The 22,511-nt window shown below is 42.9% G+C and overlaps 1 protein-coding gene across 2 annotated transcripts in view; it reads left to right on the top strand.

The window, feature by feature from the left end:
• Nucleotides 1-7,830: 7,830 nt before the first annotated feature.
• Nucleotides 7,831-22,511, top strand: part of LOC137384368 (transmembrane channel-like protein 7) — a 43,872-nt gene continuing 29,191 nt past the window's right edge. For both annotated transcript variants that reach the window (XM_068058305.1, XM_068058306.1), the window contains exons 1-4: nt 7,831-7,991; nt 17,975-18,227; nt 19,995-20,143; nt 22,346-22,507. In XM_068058305.1, coding sequence (XP_067914406.1) covers nt 7,952-7,991; nt 17,975-18,227; nt 19,995-20,143; nt 22,346-22,507 — 604 coding nt within the window. In that variant the 5' untranslated portion in view covers nt 7,831-7,951. The remainder of the gene's footprint in view (nt 7,992-17,974; nt 18,228-19,994; nt 20,144-22,345; nt 22,508-22,511) is intronic.

The raw sequence follows: 22,511 nt of genomic DNA on the forward strand, positions 1-22,511 counted from the left end.
TAATCTGTGATGCCGATACAAGTAAACATCCGCATTCCGCCAACACTATCAATGAGATTAGCGCTGGCGAAAGCAGATATGACCCGCTGATATTAGTCATCAAGAGATACAGCACTGAAACAGGCCCTTCAACCCACCGAGTCTGTGCCGACCATCAACCATCCATTTATGCTAATCCTACATTAATCCCATTTCCCTTTCACATCCCCACCTTCCCTCAATTCTCCTACCACCTACCGACACTGGGGGCAAAATACAATGGTCAATTTACCTATCAACCTGCAAGTCTTTGGCACGTGGGAGGAAACCAGAGGAAACCCACGCAGGTCACAGGGAAACTTGCAAACTCCACACAGGCAGTAGCCAGAACCAAACCCAGGTTGCTGGAGTTGTGAGGCAGTGGTGCTAACCACTGTGCCACTTATAAAGGGCGAAGATCTAAACTGGGTCTTGAAGATTTCAAGTGATGGGGCTGTGACTATTACCTTTGGCAGTTTGTTCCACTGTGGGATTGTCCTAGGAAAGAAAGATTTTTGATAAAACTACCAAGGAAGGTGCATCACACATTTCTTGCCCTCACCATTGCCAAAATATATGTTTGCAATTGACTGCCTACTATTTATTTCATATCAAGGAAGACTTGTGTTTATAGAGTGCATTTCACCACATCAAGAAGTCCCTAAGCACTTTAAAGCCAATGAAGTACTTTTTCTGAAGTCACTGCTGGAATAATAAAGGTTGAGAACCAACTCCATTGTCTCAAATCAGGAGACAAATTCTTCAAAATAAATTTGGTGTAAACATCATGTCATTTTTTTCCTACCAAATAGTTGGCAGTTGGTTTATAAATCTCACTAGTGGTTATTTAATCTTGAATAGCTCATATGAAGCTAGAGTTAGTTCTGCTGTTTAACCACGGTTATAAAAGCAGACCCCGAGTGTGATGCTCAAAGATTGCCACACACCCCTCTCTCCATTTAATTTTCTTCCTGCTTATATTCCAAATTAAGGCTGATCAACATTCCCATAATATGGAAGGGAATATTCCATGCTTTTATATTTGTTCCGCAGTTTTGGTCATGAGAGTGAACTCTGTGTATTGGCTTCCAATGCTAAATCTGTCTCCTTAATCCTGTTAGCTGATTTCTAGACCTATTTTTGAGAAGGGATGTTTCTATTGCTGGGATACAGTAGTAGATTTTCCAATGTAAATATAGGAAGCCAAGGTACAGATGGCATTCTCCTATCATGAGAACTGCAAAAGCACCAAATATAAACACATGTTCAGTTGTAAATAGAGACTTGACGACAGCACAAAATGGGTCTCCAGTGCAATTGGGCTACCAGACTATGGGTAACTTATATGAAAATGCCAACAATGGCACTCCATCCCCATCAACATAAACCATTCTAATAACAGAAAGCCATATAAGCAGATAGAAATAACATTGACATAAACATGCTTGAACATTTAATCTTCAGGACACTAAAATTACTATTTTCTTTGTGTTCAGATGAATATTTTATTTTTATATTTTACTCCAGGGCTTGAGCACAGTAATCAAGACTGACACTCAATGCATTACTAGGGAGCACTGCACTGTCGGAGATGCTGTCTTTCAGATAAGACATTAAGCCGAGGCCCCATCTGCTTGCTCAGGTGGGTGTAAAAGATCCCATGACACAATTTCGAAGAAGAGTAGGGGAGTTATCGCTGGTGTGTTGGCCAATATTTATCCCTCAATCAACTTCCCAAAAATATCTGGTCAGTATCACATTGCTGTTTGTGGGAGCTTGCTGTGCACAAATTGGCTGCTGTATTTCCTACAATTCAACAGTGACTACATTTCAAAAGGATTTCATTGGCTGTAAAGCGCTTTGAGATGTCTGGTGGTCATGAAAAGCACTATATCTTTTTTATTTTGGTAAGAAAATCATCTTTTGTATTTTGCCATTTTAAATTGTAAAAGTGGAGTCAAATTAAATGAATTTTATGTTAATGATTGTAAATCACTCCATACCATAAAGTCTGTTCTTATATGTACTTTTACTTAATGTGAATGTAACATGTGCAGCCATATTATGCATATTTTATGCAAAAGTTGGGTGTATGAAAATTTGTAAATTATTCAATAATTGTAATGCTGCAATTAATTATACAATAGTGTGTGCTGCGCCTTTAGGACAGCAGGATACTTAACTCTTTAAAAGTGAAGAGTGCTGTTTTGTAGGAAGCAGTTGAGGGCTGAGTGCAATATTAATAAAAGCCAGCAGCAACGTTGGGCCATTGCAGAGCTGCTCTTTGTAACCAAATCACCCGTCAGTAGACAGAGAGTCAATAACCTGGTCCTGACATGGCTTCCTGAGCAATAGTTGAAAGGAAAACATGGTAGCAGCTATTGACTTGTTTTCATTTCATTTCTAATCTGATGTAAAGGTTCGGAGATTGAACTGGAGTCAGCCAAATGGATTGAGGTTTTAACAATTTGTAACAGCTTCCACTTGTTCCCTGAGGATGTAGCAGCCTGTGAAAAAACTAGAGACTTAATTATTTCTTGTTATAAATAATGCTAAATTTGTAAGCATGGTTTTATTTTAAATGTTCTGTTTGGTTTAGTTTGGGTTAGCCTGAATTCAGATTCCAATTGAAAAATGAGTTAAATGAATTAATTTCAGTTTAAGCAGGTGAGGGCCAAATGAGATCACAAGAGAGGCTTAATTTTACTAAGAAATTGCATCTGGTGTAATAATGTAGGAATATACAGACATGTTTTATTACCAATTATTATAATTGACATGGTCGGTGGGGTGCATACTTAACAAGAGCCATGCCGGAGCATGTGTCCTCACCTTCAGAAAGGAAGAAAATTGGAGTAATAAATTCTGTCTTGTCAAAAAAAAAACTCATGAATTTTAAAGAAAAAAGCCATGCAGATTGGTCTTGTTTTTCATATCACTTTGCAGATGGCTCACATCTGCAGTAGATATTCAACATCTATAAAAATATATTGCGTTCCACATGTATGCTGACAACACCCAGCTTTACCTCGTAACCACATTTCTCAATCTTTCCACTGCCTCTGTGTTGCCAGGTTGCTTGTCTGACACCCAGTATGGGATGAACATAAATTTCCTCCAGTTAAACACTGGAGAGATAAAAGCCTTGGTCCCCACCACAAATTCCACTCCCTAGCCACCAATGCCATCACTCTCCTGGCCACAGTCTTAGACTGACCCAGACTGTTTTGCAACCCCAATGTCCTATTTGACCCTAAACATCTGGCCACATATCCTCTCCATCACTAACACCACCTACCTCCACTTCCACAATATCGCAGATTTCTTCCACTCCCTCAGCCCATCTGCTGCTGAAACCCTCATTTGTGCTATTGTTACCTCCTCACTCAACTGTTCCAATACTCTCCTGACTAGCCTCCCATCCTCCACCCTCCATTAACTCTTGATTTCATTTAAAACTTTTCTCTCTGCATCCTAACTCAAAGCAAGTTTCATTCATGTATCGCTCCAATGCTTCCTGACCTACATAGGCACTCGGTCTACCAATGCCTCAAATTTAAAATTCTCAGCCTTGTGTTTAAATCTCTCCATGACGATGCCCCTTCCTATATATGTAACCTCCTCCATCCCTTCAACCGTCCAAGAACTTGATTTCCTTTGCCTCACCATTGGTGGCTGTGCATTTTACAGTCTAGGTCGTAAGCTCAAGAATTCCCTCTGCTATCCTCTCCACCTTTCTACCTCTTCCTAAAACCTGTGTTGAATGTCCTAATGTCTCCTAGTTTGTCTCTAAGTTTTTTTATTGTTTGATAATACAACATAGGATGTTTTACTACTTTAAAGATTCTAATTTGAATGTAAGCTGTGTTGTTTAGAGCATTAAGTAATTTCATTCGGACTTCTTGTTGGAAATAATACTAATTTTGTAAGCAAATGAATGATTGATTTTATTTTCAAGTTCTGTTTGGTTTGGGTTGGTTTAGCTTGAATTCAGAATCCACATGAAAGATAAGTTACTTGTCCCTTAATTTCAGCTTGAGTGAGTGAAGGCCAAATATAAAGAATAACAGTGACATTGTCACTAAATTTTCAGAATTATATTCTGTACAATCATCTAATTCTCCCTCAACACCCTGCAAAGACTTATCATGCATCCTGAGCCTTTACATTCCAGTATCCTTTTTATACTTTAAAAATATATCAGAATGTCCTCTAGAATTTTCGTCCTGCTGTACAGCATAAACAATTCAGAATTAATTATTCCAGTGGTATATGTAAGGTTCTATAAAGCAGGGATGATGGTGGCAAGGATCATAACTACATTTTAAAAAATTGAGTCATGGGATGTGGGTATTACTGGCAAGGCCAGCATTTATTCCCCAACTCTTTACTGCCCTTGAGAGGTGGTGGTGAGCTGTTTCTTGAATCCAGCTGAGTGGCTTGCTAGGCCATTTCAGAGGGCAGTTAAGAATCACCCCCCATTGCAATGGGTCTGGAGTCACATCTAGGCCAGACTGGGTAAGGATGACAGATTTCCTTCCCTAAAGGACATTAGTGAATTAGATGGCTTTTTAGGACAATCTGGTAGTTTCACGGTCACCATTACTGATACTAGCTTTTTAATTCCAATTTTGTTTGTTTAATTGAATTTAAGTTCCCTAGCTGCCATGGTAAAAGATTAGATTATGATTAGAGATACAGCACTGAAACAGGCCCTTCGGCCCACCGAGTCTGTGCCGAACATCAACCACCCATTTATACTAATCCGACACTAATCCCATATTCCTACCAAACATCCCCACCTGTCCCTATATTTCCCTACCACCTACCTATACTAGTGACAATTTATAATGGCCAATTTACCTATCAACCTGCAAGTCTTTTGGCTTGTGGGAGGAAACCGGAGCACCCGGGGAAAACCCACGCAGACACAGGGAGAACTTGCAAACTCCACACAGGCAGTACCCGGAATCGAACCCGGGTCCCTGGAGCTGTGAGGCTGCGGTGCTAACCACTGCGCCACTGTGCCGCCCTAAAACTTGAACTCGTGTCTCTGGATTATTACTCCAGGTCTCTGGATTACCAGTTCCATAACCTAACCACTCTGCTATCATACCCCTGCAATGGCTACATTTCAATCAGCCTCTCAGGCATCCTCATCAGGAGCGACATTTGCTCACTGTGACCTATTTTCATTTAGGACACTGGAAATAATTCATTTGCTCAAATAGGTTTGCAGTTGATGCTGATCATGCAGATCAGTTTTGACTCAGCAGTAAAACCCTTGCCTCTGAGACAGAAAATTGTGGTTTTTGAGATTTAAGCACATAATCTATGCTAATGCGTAAGTGCTGCATGACCAGAGATGCAGTCTTTCAGTTGAGGTATTTAACCAAGGCTTTGACTTCAGTGTTGGATAGATCTAAAAGATTCCATGGTATTATCCAAAGAAAAGTTCCCTGGCCAAAATTTGCCTTTTAACCACAACCAATATAAAATAGACTAGCAGAGACCTGCTAAACATTTGCAGTCAAATTAGTATATTTAATCTATTCCATCATCTTATCCACCCATGCCATCCTCTCCCTATCCCATGCCATTGGCATCCCATGTAACCCCTCCCATGCCTTCTCCTCCCCTTGCCATTGCCATCCAATGCCATCCTCTCCCTCCCATGCCATTGGCATCCCATGCTACCCCTCCCATGCCATTGGCATCCCATGCAACCCCTCCCATGCCTTCTCCTCCCCTTGCCATTGCCATCCAATGCCATCCTCTCCCTCCCATGCCAGTGCCGTCCCCCTTCATGCCATTGCCATCCCCTCCCTCCCATGCCCTTGCCATCCCATGCCACCTAGCCATGCCATCCCCATGCCATTGGCATTCTATGCCACCCATCCCATGCCATCCCCTCCCTCCCATGCCATCCCCATCCCATGACATTGGCATTCCATGCTACCCCTCCCATACATTCCCTTCTCTCCATGCTATTGCCATCCCCTTCCTCCCATGCCACTCATCCCATGCCTTTCCATCCTTCGATGTATTATCTCACTGCTGTATGTAGAATTTTGCTACGTGCCAATTGGCTGTTGTGCTTTCTTACATTGCAACAGTGACTACACTTTGAAAGTACTTCATTGGCTGTGAAGCCCTTTGGGATGTCCTGAGGGCATGATGGGTGCTATATAAATGCAAGTTCTTTCTTTAACATTTCCTCAGTGTTGACAGATCTGCATCTCGATAAGTGGTTCCAGTGACTGCTGGTGTTGTACTGCATCATGCACAAAGGATCATAAAAGCATCCTTTAGTAATGGCAAACTTTTGACTATTTCATATCAATACCAACCACAAGATTGAGAAGTGTCAGTGGGGTTGGATATATGTGCAGAGAAGTTTTGCTCAGAAATTTAAATGTAAAATGAAAATACTTCCAATGTGTTGAAGTATGTGCATAACCTCAGATTTATTGTACAAAAAACACTCTTGATTCGACTGTTCATGTACCAAATGGGTACCCATGTAAGCAGGGTATCGCACTGAGCTCTGGGCTCTGAAGAAGCTCACACTGACAATAGAGAGAAAGCACCAGGAACTAAGTACTTCAAATGGTTCAAATAATCCAAAAGGGTGAACCCTCTAGTAAACAGACATAAATGCACACAGTAGGCTTTCAGCATCATCATGGCTCTTACTTTAGGTAGCAAGCTACTAAGGGTTAATGTACACATTTCCTCTTGACCAACATAAACAGAGGTCTCAGTACAAGTCTGTTGACGTACTATGTTGGTAAGTAGGTTTACATCAGAAAACCAAAGTTGTTCACCACAAGAATTTTTGAAATCCCCGAATTTGGCAAGTGTAGTTTGCTATATGTCACTCAATGAAATGTACGTCACATAATTCTTCACATCTTCTTCCAGTAGACCATAGCAGCAAAGTGATTTTTATTTTACAGAAAATTTAAGAATAACCATTTCATCACTGACTGTATCGTCTCATAAATAAATTTGTAGACAAAAAATAAAATCACAATTTATGGCCTAGGAATTGCATTTCATCCCAATCAGCACACTCAAAGATTCCAAACCTTTCTTGTGCTAAGATGTTTTGCTTTTCTACTGAAACACATAATTAGTAGATCAATAGACCTCTATTTATAGGGTTTTCCAGCCAAGTGCCTGAAGAAATTGATGGAAATGCGGTCTACTGCAGGTGAATTTTGTGGAAGGACCTCAAATAAGTATTTAGCCCCCAATTTGCATATGCAAAGAGGCTAATGCCTGCTTCAGACATGCACACTGGACACCACTGGAGGAGCCTGTACAGAAATGGAGGGCAATGCACTTCCAGTGTGGAATGAGCACACCTGCTGCCTGCCATCTTGGGCACTGAGGTGCCCATTTTGTTGCTAGTAAATCCTTTAAGACCCTTAAAACCCATCTCTTTTGGTCAACCCTTCTAAATATCTAGTTCTTTGGCTTGACAACCTTTTTTTGGACTGATTGCATCCCTGTGAAATTACGCTTGAGACATTTTTCTGTGTTAAACGTGAAATAAAAATACAACGTTGCTCTAACTCCTGCATCGAGGATTTTCCTGCTTTGTGAAAATGTCAAATGTCTGAAATGTTTTAAGGTCATCATTTAATAATGTAGCAAGTTGAGTCAAATGTGTATGTCTAATGCCTTTTAGTTCTCTTTCAGCTCGCAGCTTGCTGTACATGCTTGTGCGTTTCATGCAACAGTTTCCTCTTCATTTAAGGAAGTTGTGTGGTATTTCTGTTTCCTGTCATGTGATTGATTTGGTCTTTGACATGGACAAAACTGCCCAAAATGAGTGTATTTAGGGTGATGGCTGGAATGTAATGTTACTACTGAAGTGAAGATTTTGTCTGGTATATCCAAAATCTAATGGGAGCAGTTTCAAAATATGGAGCAAGTGGCTGTATGTACTTCAGATGTAGATTCAGGTGAGATTGACATTTAAGCATTGAACTGATGTCTAAATAAAAGTGCAAGGTAGAGGGTGATATTTTAAGGCCTCGACAAGTTATGTTTAGAATGTATGATACTCCCTCATTTGTTCTGCAGAATCATTTATTGATTCTTTGTGGGCCTTAATTAAAATAACATAATAGAAGCACAATATTCATAGGATTTACTTTTTAATCAGGTCATTGAACTTTATTTATATTTTATTGCATTAAACAATGCAGATATTTATTTATGTAAAATATAGTCACCAGCAGCTCACGGAAGGAAACTATCTTCAACTTTGTCTGTGTTTGGAGATAGGAGTCATTACTTGGCTGCGCTTTTCTTTTCTTTTTATTTTCTGCCTCTCTTTAGTCTCCTGTGGCTGCAGAATGTTTCCCCACAGAGATGACAATTAGGCGATTGGTTCCCAGGCATCTGCGAATGCCATACTTAAGGTTTATTTTGCTTTCTGCCCTGTGATCTGAAGTACCTGACTGTATATAACCAGCACTATTGAAATGTTAAGTTGTTGTTTGTTAGGAGGTGGTTGAAAGTGGCCGTAGTTAAGTTGCCCAATGTGTTTTCCCTTTTTGTCAAAGGGGGTGAATCAATCTTCTACCTGACATCTCCTTTTTGATAGAATATTGTGAAAGTAGGGCAGGCTTCTGAACCCCAGCATCAGGCTAAAATGTGAGTCAGAAAACTGCATTGTATGGGAAACAGTCACTCATTGTGATTTTTCCTGGGACGGGCAATTCATGGCCTGCTGATAGGCCAGTCAGAGGCCTTCCAGCTTGAAAAGAGCAGCAGCCTGCAATGGAAGGTAAGTAAAAGAGAGGGCACTTCAAAATGGAAATGCCCTGCCTTCCACTTTTTTAAAGTTTAAATTAAAAAATGGCCTTTCCAGCATGGCTACCATGGTGGGAGTGGGACCCCCTCTACAGGGCGACTGCCAGCTGCTGCAGCACCCAGGCAAGGAAGGCCTCTAGGCCTGCTTAGAATGCTGACCCTCCGTTCTGCTTCCAGGAGGCTGCCTCCAAGCAGTTGAACTGGCCCCCATCGACTGGAAAATCCCAGTCAACCTCCTTTAATTGGCCTGAAGTGACCGTTAACTAGCTTAATTGGCCACTTGCTGTGTGCCAGAGGGTAGCCCTGCCGTCACCATCACGCTTCTTCGAAAATGCCCCGGGGATGGGACGGAGCTGGGCAACTGGCACGTAGGCCAGTGGTGCTATTTTTAACACCGCCTGCCTCCAAACCCAGCACAGTGGGGCCTAAACGTCAAGCGCTTAGTGTGTGGAGAATTACTGGGCTGAGCCATGTCACACATTATTGGTGCTACCAACTCCGCCCGTGGTCACTGTTAGAATATTTGAAGTTGAGTTGAAATGAAAAAGACATTGAACAAGAAATTGGGCTCATTAGCACCTATTTTTTGGGTGCTACGATTCCCCTTAGAGCTTCAAAATGGTGTCCGAGGCATGTGTGGACACTTGTGGGGTGAATCCTGCGGAGCGCCATGTTGGTGCAGGCTTTAGCTCATGTGTGCACTCAGCGAGCGCCCACCAGAAGCCTGCAGAGCAGCTAGATCATGATGTCAATCAGTATGCAAAGCTGATCTGATGCCATTTTGGAGCTCAACGCTCCAACTAATGCCCTCTCTTAACCTCACACAGCTGAATGTGTGTTCAGCAGCAGGAAGGACCCGTCGTGCCCGCTAGCACTATTTAAACTTACAGGTAAGTTGCTGGCTGATTTCTTCTGGTTGTTGCTACAATTCTACAACTGTTTAGTGCTTTCTATAATTGTTTCAAGTTACAAAAGTCAACAGGGAATGTTATGGCATTCATAACATGGCTTCTGTTTGGCCCATCAGCAGGCCATGAATTGCCCATCCCAGGAAAAATCACAATGAGTGACTGTTTCCCATACTGAACAAAACTGCATCCACAGAGCAGGGCAAGGACTGCATTGCCAGTGATTGTGGAGGTGACTACGGCGGTGAACCTTTATGCGTCTGTCTCTTTGCTGAAGCATGCAGCTTTGCTAGGATTGCAAGCTTGCCCATGGTGCAGTGTGTCATTAACAGTACATGGATTGCTTTATGGGTGTCCCATATCAACTCTGCCCTGTACCGGAACCAAAAGAGATTCCATTCCCTCAATATCCAGCTGTTGTGTGACATCATGGCATGTCTGGCATTCTGGCATTCTGGCAGCAGTCATGATGCCTGTTTTCTGTGGCACTCCGCTGTGCTGGCTGCAGTTGCATAGCAAACCAAAGGGTAGCTACTGGGAAACAAAGGCTATCAGCTGACAAGGTGGCTGATGATGCTGTTGCGCAACCCACACATGAATATAATGAAAACCATGTAGCCACACAAAAGGTTATAGGACAGACCATTGGCATGCTGAAACAATGCTTCTACTGCCTGGACCACTCTGGAGGAGCCCTGTAGTACTCAGCACAGCAATGTCAATATTCATGATGGTCTGCTGCATGTTGCATTACCTTGCCATCATGCAGGGACAGCCCTTGCCACCAGCTATATGCTGAGCAGTTGAAGAGCAGGAGGAGGAAGAAGACGAAGAGGAGGTAACCTAAACAGCCCATTTCTAGCCAGGCTGCAGAATGGCTGGTAGAAGGCTGGAGGAGACTGCAGATGACTTGGAGGACAACCTCGAGCAGTTCTGTCCCTAAAAGACCCAGCTGCAGACTGCACCATCTTGGCATGGGCGGTGGCAGTCTGGGCTGCCTGACTGACAGGCAACAGCAACGGCACTGGTGGAGTGGCAGGGGCCTCTTTTCCTGAGAGAGGAGAGCAGGGGTTTGTGCTCCATGGAGCCACTGCCACAATCTTGGGGTGACACCGCAGTAATCTAGTAGTCAGCTGGAGGACAGATAGCTGCACTGCTGTGACACTCCTTTGCACACTATAATCCACAGCCATGATGGCAGCAGTCTAAGTTTGCATGGCAGCAAGCTGACCTGACATGATAGAAGTTTGAGCTTCCATTGCAGCACTCAGATGTTAGGTGGCTGCTGCTTGTGCTGCAATGGAAGCTGCAAAACTGACCATCAGATGCTGCATCATGGTTGGGTCCACAAGTGTGTGAACGAAGTCACCACTGCCATGCTGGAAAGGTTGGGCTCCAGGTTGTGTATAAGCCCTGTACCAAGTTGGTGTTCAACTCCTCCATGTTGCTTAACATTCTGGCAGGCATCCCAGTGCACCAATCATTTCATTGTGCATACCCATCAGTGTTCTTCTTTAGGCTGCCCATCTAAGTGCTCATCTGAGTCCTCTGCAGTGGAACCCATGTGCGACCTTGCCCCTGGCAAGCTGGCACTTGCACTATTCTTGCCCCTTGCCCTGGCTGCAGCCCACCCATTCCCGGTGTCTCACCATGTGCTGATCCCACCTCTAATCTATTCCCTAAGATACGCGCAGTGTTAGTAGCTGAGCTGGTGGCTGCGAATGTGAAATCAAATGATGGTGCTGTGTCTTCATCATCACTCTCTTCTTGGTGTTCCTCTACTGCCTGACCAGGTTGCAGCTCTTTGGTGTCTGAAAGGAGAATGGCATAGGGGTAAGGTTGTGGTGTGGGGAGAGATGAAAGCAAGAACTGCACGCTTACGCCATCTTCAGCTTGTAAATCAGAAGAGAGAGTGGGATGAGGGGAAGTAGGATGTGAGAAGGAGGGTTAGGTATGAGGATACCATCATCTTTGATAGTTTCAGCCCTGCCATTGGCCAGGGCCTCAGCAATGGGCGTCCCAATAATGGCCAGCACTGCCTCCTCGGTGAGGGTTAGGACATGCAGGTGGACCTCTCCTCCAGTTAGCTCCTGCTGCCTCTGGCTGTGCACCAACTGGTCTTGGAAGAAATAGAGAAGTCTGTCAGTGAGTGTCGTGCAATCTATTTGAATGATGTGGCTGTCATGGTTGAATAACTGGCTGTGTGTGCAAGCTGTGAGATATGAGTGTGGGGCTTGCAGCAGTGGCAAGTAAATGGCAGTGAGATGAAGCATATGAATGTTCGGTACGAGCCCTGATTGATAGAAATTGTTGGTAAGTGAGTGATGGGGGTGCAGTGAATTGAGTGAGTGTCTGAGGCTACCGGTGCATTTGGTGGGATATGGCATTTGAAGATTCATTCACTGACCTTGACCACTCGTGAGGTCATTGAATTTCTTGCAGCACTGCAGCCAGGTCATCGGGGGTTTGACACCTGGCATTGACCTCCAGGGCTATCTGCTCCTACTGTCTTTTGAGTGCCTGTCTGGAGGGCCTCTTGGCTCCCTGCAGATACAGGACATCTCTCCTACTTTCTCCTGCCTACTGGCTGTCACTCATGTTATGCCATTCTCCAATGTTTCCGAGGTCTGATTCACTTCCTGTGCAACTGCTCCAGCCAAAATGCCCTTTAAGAGGTTCAGGTTAGTTTTAAGTGTTGCTAACAAGTTAGAATTCTGGCCCCTGCTGATATGTGCAGCCAATGAACAATATGGTTAGTGCTGGCTGCAGACAGCAATCATTCAAATGATCAGACAGCGTACAGTTGGCATGTTGCCTGCATTACATCGAACGGGTGAGGGTTAATTCCATGTCATGGTACCCATGCCAATATTTGGGGTCTATCCAATTTATTGACTAACAATTTCAGACCTTAACTACAACTCCCAATTTTGCTAAGGCAGTTATTGCTAGCAGTGTGGGATGGATGTGGCAGTATGTCTGAGGGTGAGGGGAGAGAACATGCTGGTAGTTTGGGTGAGCACCACATGTTGGAACATCACTTGTGGGGAGGTCTGCACACTTGGTGTTGACCTGCTTCTTTTATTTCTTTGTCTGCGGACCACTGGATCATGCTTTGCCTTTCCTGTTTACCTGCCCGCTTTAGCTGCTCAAACACACTGTCTTCTATGTGTCTTTTATTTCTTTGATTCTCTCACGATGCCTACTCTTGTCCCCTGCTATTATCACATTTAATCATCTCCTGTTCACCATTCAATTACTCTGTAGGTCATCCTTTTTTTTACTGTGTGATTCTGCTTTTCTCTGTTTTTCTGCCTTCTTTCCCTCATTGGGTTCCTTTATAGCCAGTGTTCATCTGCAAACTCTCCTAGTGCTAAGAAAGGGTCGACAGGCCTGAAATATTGACTGACTCCTGTTTTTCCATAGATTTGCTGAGTATTCGGGTTTTCTTTACTTTTGCCCTTTTTTTGGATCATTGTGTCGTACATTTGTTTTCTATATTTATAGTTTTGTACAGAGAATTTAAACCATGGATTACAAGCTAAAAGATGGCATTAAGGAATTTGGTTATTGGAAATTTGTCTTTCCATGGCTTTGTACTTCTGTAAGTGTGGTGGTAAATCCTGTTAGATCCCAAAGAAATACAAATAGAGTTGAAAGGAGATAGCAATAAAGACAATTTTTTACATCAACACATAACAAAATTCAGTTCCAAGCTGTATTTGTTTTGGCCGGCATTCAAATGCCACAGTACTGTTTTTCGTGAAATCTGTGCATAGTGGTGTACAGTTGCACATAGGACATCTCTTTGGCCTCCTTGTCTCGAGAGACAATGGGTAAGTGCCTGGAGGTGGTCAGTGGTGTGTGGAGCAGTGCCTGGAGTGGCTATAAAGGCCAATTCTAGAGTGACAGACTGTTCCACAGGTGCTGCAGAAAAATTTGTTTGCGGGGCAGTTACACAGTTGGCTCTCCCCTTGCGCTTCTGTCTTTTTTCCTGCCAACTGCTAAGTCTCTTCGACTCGCCACACTTTAGCCCTGCCTTTATGGCTGCCCGCCAGTTCTGGCGATCGCTGGCAACTGACTCCCACGACTTGTGATCAATGTCACAGGTCTTCATGTCACGTTTGCAGAAGTCTTTAAAGCGGAGAAATGGACGGCCGGTGGGTCTGATACCATTGGCGAGCTCGCTGTACACTGTGTCTTTGGGGATCCTGCCATCTTCCATGTGGCTCACATGGCCAAGCCATCTCAAGTGCCGCTGACTCAGTAGTGTGTATAAGCTGGGGATGTTGGCCGCCTCAAGGACTTCTGTGTTGGAGATACGGTCCTGCCACCTGATGCCAAGTATTCTCCGGAGGCAGCGAAGATGGAATGAATTGAGACATCGCTCTTGGCTGACATACGTTGTCCAGGCCTCGCTGCCATAGAGCAAGGTACTGAAGATGCAGGCTTGATTCATACGTAGGACATAGAGCTAAGTTATTTAGTAAGCTACATGATTCCCTTTTATGGTGCCATTTGACAAGAGATGCTGTTTGACTTTAACAAATTTGTAATGAAGCTTGGGATGATCTTACCTACATCTTTGACCCAACTCCCATCTTGTGTCCATTGTAGTTTTGAATAGTCGCTATTGTTTGCTTCTCATTTGTTTTGGGGAAATCTATATACACAGTCAGGTTAGGCACTTCAATGTAGCACATTGTGCTGATTGTTTTGTAAAGAAAAAGAACAAACTTGAATTAATATAAAATTTTTCATGACTTCCGGATGTCCCAAAATGCTTTACACTTAATTAAATACTTTTGAAATGTTGTCACTGTTGTAATGTAGGAAACATGATGGTCAATTTGCACACAGCAATGTCTCACAATCAGCAATGTGATAATGACCAAATAATTGTTCTAGTGTCATACTGTAGGCTTTGTAAGCACTCGACCCACAAACAACTCTAGAGAATCAGCAGGACTCCTCAACCAATCTTTAGAGGGCTCATTGAGAGACCAATTACACATGATTAATAGAATTAATCAATTATGTGTTTAAATGCCTCATTATCGTCCATTAATATGGAACAATGAATTTCTGACACAAATTCAAACTACACTGCAAAATTTGTCTGTGTTTACTAAGTTGTAGAAATGGAGTTATGGCATTCATCTAACAGAAGTGCAGTGTACTGGTGCAAAGCAATTATCATTTTAGTTTTCATAGCAGTGCATAATGTCATGTGGGATAATAGATTACTGTTGGTGAACTACAAGACTGGAATTAAATTGTGGCTCTGATGGTACCAGAGGCAGCAAGGGCAATTTTTAGACTACAGCCAGCCGTGAGATTTAATTACAGCCTTAAATTCATGGCCAACTATTTAAGATTTTGGAACAGTGAACAGGGGAATGGGTTTAATCTTAGTTCTGATTTTTCTTCATGGGGCATTGAGTGCAGTTGTTGGTTAAAATAGTTTGGTGTTGTGGAGAGTGTAATAAAGCTGGCATACTCCAAGTCCTAAATGTATACGACATCATACGACAAGTACAAATTTATTTTTCAGCAGTGGTCCAGTGGAAAATAAATGGCTTGGTGTATGTAACGACAGACATCTTTAAGCAAGTGACAAAACAGTAATATAACAGTAATATAACAGTAATATGACAGGGCCGTCAACCGTGTCCGACCCATTCCCCGCACATCTACCCTCACCCCTTCCCCTCCCTCCCAGAACCGTGACAGGGTTCCCCTTGTCCTCACTTTTCACCCCACCAGCCTCCATATCCAAAGGATCATCCTCCGCCATTTCCGCCACCTCCAGCGTGACGCCACTACCAGTCGCATCTTCCCCTCCCTTCCCCTGTCAGCATTCCGAAGGGATCGTTCCCTCCGCGACACCCTCGTCCACTCCTCCATTACCCCCACCACCTCGTCCCCGTCCCAGGGCACCTTTCCCTGCAATCGCAGGAGGTGTAATACCTGCCCATTTACCTCCTCTCTTCTCACTATCCCAGGCCCCAAACACTCCTTTCAGGTGAAGCAGCGATTTACTTGTACTTCTTTCAATGTAGTATACTGTATTCGCTGCTCACAGTGTGGTCTCCTCTACATTGGGGAGACTAAGCACAGACTGGGTGACCGCTTTGCGGAACATCTCTGCTCAGTCCGCAAGCAGGACCCTGAGCTTCCGGTTGCTTGCCATTTCAACACTCCCCCCTGCTCTCATGCTCACATCTCTGTCCTGGGATTGCTGCAGTGTTCCAGTGAACATCAACACAAGCTCAAGGAACAGCATCTCATTTACCGATTAGGCACACTACAGCCTGCCGGACTGAACATTGAGTTCAATAATTTCAGAGCATGACAGCCCCCCATTTTACTTTCATTTTTAGTTATTTTTTCTTCCTTATTTTTAACATTCTTTTTTACATTTTTTACAATCTTTTTTTTGCATTTATTTCATTTCATCTTAGTTTGTTCAGTTTGCTTACCCACTGCTTTTTTTTCAGGTTTGCACTTGCTGCTGTTCAATATTCAGTGTATTTACACCTAATCTGTACTAATGCTTTGTCTTTCAACACACCATTAATATATTGTTTGCCTTTGCTCCGTGACCTTTTGGTCAGCTATGTGGCCTGGTCCAATCTAGACCTCCTTTGTTATCTCTTGCCCCACCCCCACCTCACTTGCTTATAACCTGTGACTTTTCTAAAATTTGTCAGTTCCGAAGAAGGGTCACTGACCCGAAACGTTAACTCTGCTTCTCTTTCCACAGATGCTGCCAGACCTGCTGAGTGATTCCAGCATTTCTTGTTTTTATTTATAGTAATATAATCCTACTGAGCTTCTAAAGTTTAAAAACCCTTGCCCACAAATTAAATCCCAGGCTTGTCCAGGAGCCAGGGTTTGACCAGACTCGAGACTTAAACTTATTTGAAATTTTGATTACGACTGGAACCTTTAAATGTTTACAGTTGCTTCAACTTATTGGCTTAATATTTCAGTTGCTACTTTTTATATGGTTAGAGTTGGTACAACATATGTACCTTTAATTTAGTATGTAATGACTAATTTCTCTGTTTGTTATGGATATCTGAACAGGTTATGATATGGAACTTGCTAACCATGTGACTTATAATGCCATGGGTTTAGCACAGACCAATCAGAAAGCAAACTGGAACCCTACGTTCATACTGACACAACTAATTTTGTTATGTAGAAAGATAGTTTTCCGGAACTATCCACCCTCCACTTTCCTCCCTCCAGAAACCTGAGCTCATCCAAAACTTTGCAGCCCATATCCTAACATTCACTAAGTCCCATTCACCTATCATCCCTCAGCTTGCTGACCTGCATAAGCTCCCGGTCCGGCATCACCTCATCCTTGTGTTCAATCCCCTCTATGGTCTAGCCTCTCCCTATCTTTGTAGCTTCCTCCAGCCCTGCAACCCTCTGAGATCCCTGTGTTCTTCCAATTCTGGCCTCTTGTGAAACCGTGATTTTCATTACACCACCCTTGATGGATTTGCCTTCAGCTGCCTCAGCCCTAAACTCTGAAATCCCTCCTCAAACCTCTCTGTCTCTCTAATTTTCGCTCCTCTTTTAAATTGCTCTTTAAGGGCGGCACAGTGGCGCAGTGGTTAGCACCGCAGCCTCACAGCTCCAGGGACCCAGGTTCAATTCTGGGTACTGCCTGTATGGAGTTTGCAAGTTCTCCCTATGACCGCGTGGGTTTTCGCCGGGTGCTCCGGTTTCCTCCCACCGCCAAAGACTTGCAGGTGATAGGTAAATTGGCCATTGTAAATTGCCCCTAATGTCGGTAGGTGGTAGGGAATATGGGATTACTGTAGGGTTAGTATAAATGGGTGGTTCTTGGTTGGCACAGACCCGGTGGGCCGAAGGGCCTGTTTCAGTGCTGTATCGCTAAATAAAATAAAATAAAACCTACCTCTTTGACCAAGTTTTCGGTCATTTGTCCTTATGTGACCCAGTGTCAATTTTGGTCTGACAGTGTTCCTGTGAGATGCCCTGGGATGGTTTTAACTGCGGTATAAATGCAAGTTGTTGTTGAATAGATTGTATACCAGGGATTTGCAGTTAGTGGATCATTTCTTAATATATATTATCAAGTTAATACTAATAATTACTGAACAGACCGGTTTAAAGTGATAAAGATTTTCCCGGGTTGTTACTTGACAGACGTTTAGGTATTTGCTCTTTCCTAACAGATCGGAGCTCATTGTCAAATATTTCTCTGCAACCCTACTATCAAACCAGCATTTTCTGGGAACTGCCAAGTTACAAGACAGTGAGAAGAACAAAATGCCTGTCTTCCAAAAATGAACAGATTCCTTCAATGAGGAGCTCAAGAAATGAGATTTCGAATTTACAGCACACATACATGGAGCTGCAGCTATTTGAGGATAGCAAGCGACCCCTGAGAGAGCTTCCTATCAATTTGGCGGAGAAAAAGAAAGTGAGGTCAGTTCTGTCCCTTTACAGTAGTACCTTATATTTATATTTAGTAAGTTTGGTGAAATATAGCCAGATGTTCTGTCTTGCCATTTTATGTGAAACTTATTTTGATTTGGATGCTATTTCCACAACATTTGTCTATAGTAAGAAGTAGCTAAATAAGGCTTTAAAAATTCTAGGATTATTCAGAAGATGCCAATACACATGCTACTATCAAAAGATCCCTAACCATGTGAATGCTTTTGCTCTGAGTGTTCCTTTACCCTAACCATCCATGATCTCTTCTCTCTTCCCTATGTCCCTCTCCTTCCAGTGAGTTCCTTGTTTTCCTATGCCTGATTGTCCTCTCCCTGATGTGTTCCTGTTTCCCCAACTAGGGATGACAGCTGCTGGAAGGGGTGACCTGGATGAGAACACATGCTCATATATTCAGGGTCACTCAGGCTGACATGAACTTCTGCATCTCTGACCCATTGAACCATTAATAGGGTATGGTTCTTTTTTTTTTATTTGTTCATGGGATGAGTGCCACTGGATAGGCCAGCATTTATTGCCCATCCCTAATTGCCCTTCAGATGGTGCTGGTAAGCTGCCTTCTTGAACTGCGCCAGTCCATGTGGGGTAGGTATACCCACAGTGCTGTTAGGAAGGGAGTTCCAGGATTTTGACCCAGTGACAGTGAAGGAACGGCGATTATAGTTCCAAGTCAGGATGGTGTGTGGCTTGCAGGGGAACTTGCAAATGGTGGTGTTCCCATGTGTCTACTGTCCTTGTCCGTCTGAGTGGTAATGATTGCGGGTTTGGAAGGTGCTGTCGAACGAGTCTTGGTGAATTGCTGCAGTGCATTTTGTATATGGTACACACTGCTGCCATTGTGCGCCGGTGGTGGATGGGGTACCTATCAAGCTGCTTTGTCCTGGATGGTGTTGAACTTCTTGAGTGTTTGAGCCGCACTAACCCAGGCTAGTGGAGAGTATTCCATCACTCTCCTGACTTGTGCCTTGTAGATGGTGGACAGGCTTTGGGGAGTCAGGAGGTGAGTTACTCATCCCAGAATTTCCAGCCTCTGACCTGCTCTTGTAGTTACAGTCTTTATATGGCTGGGTCCAGTTAATGTGTGCCCATGCTATGGTCAGGAGGTAGACATGCACTCACACATTTAATAGTGAGTTGTGTTGCTGCTCATAAGATGATTCCTGGTACCTGGTGTACACCAAGCCAAGGCTAAAATCCATGTTTTCCTATTATCTAATGAATAACTAGCAACTATCTCTTGGGTGGGGGAGGTAAGTAGCGTATCTTGAAACAGGCTTTAAGGTGATATCTCTAATGATGGAAGACAGGAACTGAGTCAGCTCCTCTACCAGACTTCGTAATCTGATACATAAACCTCAAATTAACCATGCAAGTTTTCAGTACTCCTGAGTACAGTCTGGATTACTAATGGGATCTTGAGGAGAAGATATATCAGATAACCAGCTCACCCTTTGGGGCCCCATAGCCTTGACATTTGGCAACCCACATCAATATTCTCTGTGCTGAGGTAAGTAAGGTGCCTCTCTATAATGCAACCCATTCAAAAACATACAATTTAAATATGTCTTATGACTGACTTCCCATTCTTGATGTGTTTGGTCCATTATAATCCACTGCAATGAATTCTATATCATCAATATGGAATGCCAGTCCAAAAGTTCATGTCCATGTACTCTCAAAGGTGGATCAGTAAGTAACTGATCTGGTTCTTTGTTCATAGCATTTACTTTTCCACAGAGAGAAGAGAGAGTGTGATACTGGATCTCTCTCCAGCTGGGAGATATGGAAGCAAAGCCAGCAGACATCACTGAAGAGGTTAAAGGAGGAAGTGGCACATGCCGTATCCTGGTTCGAACTGTGGAAGAGTCCTCTGAATGAGATAGAAGGTTCGAGTGACTTCTTTAGTGTGGGATCGCATTCATAGCACAGGCAACATCAAAGTGTTTAATGCTTATGTGAAAGCAGCCTTCAGAAGGTGTTTTCATTGGGAGGAGATGGAGGTAGATTTTAGTGAAAGTAAACATCACTGTAATTCAGCTGAAGCACCTGAGCAAATTGTTGGAGAGTAGGATTTTTAAAAATTTTCTTTTGTAATAAGTTAACAAGAAAAAAAATTGGGGACAAAATGCAGAATAACAGACATCTGCAAGTGATCACAAGGCTTGGAGCTCATCAAGGTGATTCATGCAGTGAATACTAGTTGCCAAGGGGTTGCCACTTTATTAAAGGTTTCAAATGTTTGATACAGAAAATAAGAGATAGCAGAAAACTATGGATGAAGAGCAAAGGAGTGAGTGAAGGAAAGGAGGAAAGGCCTCTCGTTTTTATAGTGTCTTTCAGGACCTCAGAATGTTCCAAAGCATCTGACAGCCAAGGAAATATTTTTTGATGTGTACTAACTGTTTGTAATGTAGGGCAAAGCAGTAACCAATTTGTGCAAGGCCCTATAAACAACAATGAGAGAATGACTAGATAATCTGTTTTTAAGGGATATTAATTGCTGTGCAGTAGTTTTACTGAAAGGTTTAGATTGTTTATACAGAGATTATCCACCATACCCAGGGAGCATTTTAAGGCTTTAAATTTATTGAGAAGCTAGAATGTCCTTATTGTCAAATTCATGGTCAATTTCAAAGATATTGAGAAGACAATATTCATTGTTTGTTACCAAAGTAATACTTGGCAGGAATTGAAAATCCACAGCCCATCTGGCACACTCACTGTAACTTTGGACAGGAAATTCTGGAAGGACTGGAGATTAAGCTGGGACCCAGTTAAAGCCATCGGGGAGGCCTGTTGGGAGCAGAACTTACCCTGCCCCAAAAAGGCCAACAATGCAAAAGAGGCCATGGGTAGGACAGGGACACCCGATTTTGGAAGTTCTGACATTCCTGGTTCTCAGAGAAAATCTAGTGTAGGAGTAGCAGAGAAACACTGAGTGTGACCAGGCGTACCATTCTACTAACCGATGGAAGTGCAGCCAACCTAGGTGAGCTGAAGAAGAACTGGACGAGCTATTTAAAGAAACAAACTAAAGGCAACTCTTTACAAAGGGGGGACCTTAAAGATATTTCTGGGTGGGGAGGGTCAGGATGAGGTGGTGAAACCATCTGCCAACAAACCACTTTCCCAGCTCTTCACTGGGTGGGAATGTTAAATGCTTCTCCAGTGGCCTGTGTGTGTCCACCAAACAGTGGGGTCAGCAGCAAAGATCCCAGGTAGACACTTGTCAACACTACCGCCAGGATGCTCCCCCTCAGATTTTTGGGCTGCCAATTTGTTTGTGTAACGAACTCAAGCAGGAGTATTACTTGTTCACTGTAATGTTGGCATTTTCCATTTTACAATGATTCTATTCACAGATTTCCCTTAGCATAATACAATATCTTACAAAGGCACATGTAGGATGACTTTCTGTGCTGGTTGGACTTGAATCATAAGCATGTTCTTTCTAATCAAATTTGCCATTTTGTTACCAAAATCAGGAGTGTCTGAGTTTTTTGTCATTGTGCACAGCTTAGGTGCCACAGGCTACATATAGCATTTTCTTACAGAATATTAACAATCATTTTCATCAATGTTAAGCTGTGGATAGCAACAGATAATAGTGTTAGATTCGAGGGGTATCCAGTCCTAGGCAAACCTCCAGGCTGATGAAATTCAAACAGGATAAACCATCAAGCAAGAAATGTAAGAGCAAACAGAACTGTGTTTTATGGACTGGATTGATGGAATTTGCAGGCTATATATGGTCCGTCAGCTATAGTTTGGATACTCTATATTTATACAAATTGTCTAAAAGTATAGACTTTCTACTCGCTTTGGTATTTCATAAAATTATGATATTCAGCATCATTCAGTGGCAAATGATGAATATAATGGATAGATATGTGTATCCATCAGGATTTCTGTACTGTGGGAGTAATGGAAAGTACATTGTCATATTGGAGTGTTTCCTTGAATGAAATAATAATTGGGTCACATATACTACACAGATTGAACTATTTTAATATTTAGAGGCTGTGTTTTGACTGGAATCATGTATAAATTCGCTGCTTTGTGTTGTGTTGTGTTGTGTTGTGGAATAGGTCGATATGGCACTGGAATCCAGTCATACTTCACCTTTCTGCGCTTTCTGGTTTTCCTGAATCTTTCTGCCTTTCTTTTGGTTGGCGGTTTTGTGCTTCTGCCGTCCATCTATATCAACATGATGAAACTCAATCAGTCAGACACGGAGCACCTGAGGAACAGTGA

Source organism: Heterodontus francisci, chromosome 26 (genome assembly GCF_036365525.1).
Source record: "Heterodontus francisci isolate sHetFra1 chromosome 26, sHetFra1.hap1, whole genome shotgun sequence".
NCBI lineage: Eukaryota > Metazoa > Chordata > Chondrichthyes > Heterodontiformes > Heterodontidae > Heterodontus > Heterodontus francisci.